General features: G+C 37.7%; 2 protein-coding genes across 2 annotated transcripts in view; one reads left to right on the forward strand and one right to left on the reverse strand.

The window, feature by feature from the left end:
* LOC113228978 (WSCD family member AAEL009094-like) overlaps positions 1-880 on the forward strand; it is a 6,117-nt gene extending 5,237 nt beyond the window's left edge. Inside the window, exon 5 of the mRNA XM_026462442.1 lies at positions 703-880. Within this exon, the coding sequence (XP_026318227.1) occupies positions 703-852 (150 nt within the window). The 3' untranslated portion in view covers positions 853-880. The remainder of the gene's footprint in view (positions 1-702) is intronic.
* A 1,798-nt stretch (positions 881-2,678) lies between these two features.
* LOC113228982 lies at positions 2,679-4,614 on the reverse strand. The gene has a single exon (XM_026462448.1). The coding sequence runs from the start codon at positions 4,548-4,550 to the stop codon at positions 2,826-2,828; it is 1,725 nt and encodes a 574-aa protein (XP_026318233.1). The 5' UTR covers positions 4,551-4,614; the 3' UTR covers positions 2,679-2,825.
* Between the last annotated feature and the right edge of the window lie 256 nt (positions 4,615-4,870).

A 4,870-nucleotide genomic window follows, 5' to 3' on the forward strand; every position in this document is an offset into this window, starting at 1 on the left:
TCTCCCTCTCGCGCGTAACCACAGTTATACCAGTTTCCTTACGATTGCCCCTACAGCCGCCTGCAGTTTGTGCAGGATCTCCTTAGTACAAACCCAGATCTCACCTCCATACCTAAGCACCGGCTAAATACACTAGTCCTGAATGCGACCTTCAATTCAAAAACATTTTCACACACAAATTCAAAGGGAGTAATTTTCTTACTACCAACTCCAAATACTTTTTGTGACTATAACAAAGAAAGGGTACAGTTAAGAACACATCAATCTAGACATATTGGATTGCTCTTATCGCAAACGTCATGAAGTTAAATTCCAATAAGCTTGACGTGCTTTTAACTCCGTACCAAATTTGGTTACCAGTCTATAAAATAGCGATAGTATTACCCGGTCAGCATGATCAATCTGCATTTAAACACCATTTTCTGTATAATTTTGAACTATTATTTGGCTTGGCTAATTGACGCTATCAACGCAAGAGTCTGGTGTAACTTTATTTTTATCTACAATGTTTCTCTAAACGATATTAATGTCATCATAGTTTTATATTTGGATTTGTTATACACGTGAAAATAGCATTTCAATATAAAACAACTATGTGTTAGTATCATTTAAAGTACCTAATATTGAAGAAAAAATAATTAAAAGTGGGTTACACCACTGTTGTGCCCATGGTCTCCATAAGTTTTGTACGTTTTTTTGCAGTGGGACATCACTTGTGCAATCCATAGAAAGAGTGGCTTGGATAACCTGTTCCGACATGTTAAGAAATATAAATATTTCAATCCTTTCACAAAAGACATGTATGAGAAAATGGAGTTGGCCCAAAATAAAGTGTATGATCTTGTCAAATAGTAAACAAAAAGTAATAATATAAATTTATCAAGCCACACGAGTTTTTGTAGACGTACAGCTCTTCGTGAAAGAGTTCGTCCGAGGAAGTACTGCCACTTTACTCATTTCTGCGACCAAGCAGTAATATAACCGTAACTGCGTTCCGGTTTTGAAGGATAAGGGTGCTGGTCAAATTACTAGCACATGGAATTTGTCAACTTATGTCTCAGGGTGACGGGAGCGGAAACAGTGCCCTTTAGATCCTTGCGATTTAAAACTCTGAGCGGCACTGCAACTGCTATGGATTGGCGTGTCGCTTACCATCAGGCGCACGCATTGTTCGTCCTGTCAATTGGTATCATAAGAAAAAATACTTTTTTTAAATTATGTCAAGTGACAAGCGGTAAGCGTCACACCCAATACCCCTTAGAGCTTTAAATTGCAGATCTGAGGGGCACTGCCACTGCACCCGTCACCCTGAGACACAAAGTTGACAATTCTCACGTACCCGTAGTGTCACTAACGCCCTTATCCTTAAAACCGGAACGCAATAGTTTAAAGAAGGATTATATTAAAATAAGTAATAAATAAGTGTTAGTGTTTGGAATGTTGCATTTACACTATTGTACAGGGTCAAGAGCACGTGAAACTTGACACTGAAGATTTATATCCAACTCTATGCTGCTTACGATAAGAAAAATCCAAAGTACAAAGTGTAAATCTTGATGTGCTGCAACTGCAATATTCCAAAAAGACAGTTAAGTATGTAAATTTTCTGCATCCAACCAAGAATATAATTGGTTTTCTTGGTCTATAAGTTTAACTGCAGTTGCTAGACAAGCCAAGTTAACCAATCTTCTTCTGGACAACTTAGTGATGTTAAGCAAAGGGATCCACCTTCAGGTGACGAGACTTGTCCACGGTAGCGCAGACGCGTTCTTAGCACAATGTATTGGGAGGCAGTTCAACATCATGTGTGTAAGTATTTAAGGGTATCTGTAATGTGCGACTTAAAAAAGCCCCAAAAATCTCGAATTTTGTTTTGATTCCGATTGGGATTTTACACTTTACGGGGCCTATAAGAAAAAGAAAGCTATTGTCAAATTGATATACTTTCTGCCATCGAGAGATGATTGTAAATGATATAAAGCTATCATTTGGCTAAATTTAACTTCATACTGATGGTGCTAAATTTGGAGCTACGACTGTGACATACTTTAAACTTTTTTTGCATATTATGCTTTCAGTCTGCAATTTCAAACAATGCTATCTTGCCTTTTCAAATTAAGATCACAGGTTTAGTCCCTGCCAGGGGCCTATACTACATCACTTGTTTTGTTTTGAAAAAGCGCCAGATAAATTTTTAGAAGAATTGGAACCGTATTATTCTACAAATACAACAAGGACGAATGCGTAACAATTTTGCAAAAAATAACTATTTAAAAACAATATAAAAAATGAAAAATATGACGCTACTCAAACGCTCTACTGCCTCCTGATTGGTTAAAATATAAGCGGTACTTGGCCAATCATGGACACTTCTATTCTATATCTTTGATTTTTTATATTTTAGATTTCGTTTGAATTTGCTGTCGTGGATTGTTAACAAAATACACATAAAACGTTGGTTGTATTTCATTACTTTAATTTACTCGTAGAAAATAATTTTATCGTATAGCACCACACAGTTTAGCTACCTACAAATAATTCTACTCTTAATACTTGGCTAAAATGTATCCGCAAAATGAATTGTCTCTTCCGTACAAATTTGCTTGCTAATGCGAGGCTATGAATAAATATCTATTATTGTTTCATGTTAGCGTTTTGCTGCTATTGAAGATTGAAGAAGATTTCTACTTATGAAACAAAAATCGATACTGCAAACATTTCTATTATCAGAATCGGTTACACAACTTTTTACACACACGTATGTATGAACACAGAATCTTAACGCTCTAAAGATCACATAATATGTAACGTTTAACTGTTATGTCCTAAACCACACAGTAGCAAAACTTACTTAAATGAGGATGAGTTTTAACAATGCATCTTGGTTCGTCGCCATAAGCATTCACTCGGGAAATATCATACTCTGACACCAAAAACTGGTCGCGGTTTCGTAAAAACATCACTGTGCCTTCGAATATAGCATGTCCCGGACTCATTACTACCTTTACTTGATAATTTTCAACAGACGGCTCTACGGACTTTCTGAATATTGAAAGATAACCTCCGCCACTATCCTTGTTAAGATATTGATTATCGTGTTCCTCTCGTAATACCCATTCTATGGCGGTGAGCTCTCTCTTAGCACATTTAGCATTTACAGCCACAAGATTATTAATAAAAGTACAGAATGCATTCGCAACTCGCGTGTAGATGGGTTCAGTTTGAGACACGTTGACCCACTGTAGACACGCGCACCAATGCGTATGCACATCCGCCTCGGCGCAAGAACGCGTCGCTGGTATAGGCCTCAACAGGCTCATCCCTCTCGGAAGGTCTGAACCAGGCACCTTATAATTATTGCTTAAATGACTTAAACCTACAGCGTCTAAAATGGTAGTGTGAATGTCAAAAGGTGTTGTGAGGACGTCCGCGTTTGCTCTCAAAGACGTTTTTACTGCACGTATAAAATTGTTTACCTTTTCTGGCAAAAGGATGCCCACGAAAGGCAGACGCTCCTCAATCTTGCCTTGATAAATAGATCGCAATTCTGAATACCTCGGCCCATGGTCTCCCATCACAAACACAAGGGTATTTTCTAAAATTCCGTTTGATTTTAAAGCTCTCAAGAATTCAGATAGATCATCTTCCATAGTTGCAATTAAATTAGAGTCGTCGTGACAAATATCCGCAATAAAAGTGAAGCAGAAGTGCTTGCCTGCTCTTTTAATGAATTGTAGCGTAAGATTCAACATGAGAGCATATCTTGGTACGGCGCCTACGCAGTATAGATCTGTTGCTTCCAAAAATAAAGGCCTAAGGTAATGATCAGCCGGTTGGTACTTAAACCCGTTAAAGCGGTATTGAAAAGTTCCCGTTTGTGGCATGTCCTCAAAGTATGCTGTGTGGTAACCGTCTAATTTTAACTGTCCAAACAAAAAGTCCTTTGGATGAAAATATACACCTTTGTTTATTTTTCGTGCATCGGGCATTTCAAGCTCCGATTTGCCTGTCAAAATTGGAAACAAAGCAGCTGGAGTACCATCTCCGAGTATGTTGTAACTGTTGAGGATAACGGCGCCGAGCTCGTGAGTGAGAACGTTGTAAGAATGGGGTAATTTTCGTAAGAACTGGTTGTGAGAAATAGAGTCCATGCCAAGTACGAGAACGTTGAGTGAGTCAATTCGATCAGGTCGATAAGGCACTTCTACGTCGCGTAAACCAGTTTTCAGGCCACTCCATCTCGGGGAAAACCAACTAAACGGGAATTTGGCGTTTTTAATGCAATATACATGTACGTGATCTGACCGCTGTAAAATATATTTTTCATTGCCTGTTACTCTGACAGAATTCTCGAAGTAATATTCATTGTCAGTAAAGTAAATTATATCACTGTAGTAGCATTCCACTGCCGGTGCTGAATCCAATATATTTTGTATTACATAGCACTCCGAACCAATGCAATTGACCCAGTCTATTCCATGGCAAAGGATTTTAGATGTTTCCTTGATATATTTCATGATAACAGCAGCGAATGGGTTTGTCGTTGGCATTCTGCATCCTGTACCTTTTTCGCGTTTTATTCTTGACTGTATATTTAGTTCATGCAATCTCTTAGCGTCATCTCTTTGTTCAATATTGTTACTGCAATATTTCTTTATCATCCAGGTGATTATAACAAAAACTATAATCATATATAACAAATGCTGGTTATTTCGACGACTTCTCATGTTCCTGAAAATATTCCCAAATGGCACGACCATTTTACAATTATTTTTTTGTTACATATAAATTGTCGTTGTTTAAATTGATTCCGTTAAGGAAACGGCAAAGGCTTAAAACCATACAGCCAAGTCTTATGAATTTTCTGTTA

Source organism: Hyposmocoma kahamanoa, unplaced genomic scaffold (genome assembly GCF_003589595.1).
Source record: "Hyposmocoma kahamanoa isolate Upper Pololo Valley unplaced genomic scaffold, ASM358959v1 263, whole genome shotgun sequence".
Lineage (NCBI taxonomy): Eukaryota > Metazoa > Arthropoda > Insecta > Lepidoptera > Cosmopterigidae > Hyposmocoma > Hyposmocoma kahamanoa.

Excerpts from the sequence above, each read along its gene's own strand:
- LOC113228982 (XM_026462448.1), bottom strand. The coding sequence starts at position 4,550 with ATGCCAACGACAAACCCATTCGCTGCTGTTATCATGAAATATATCAAG.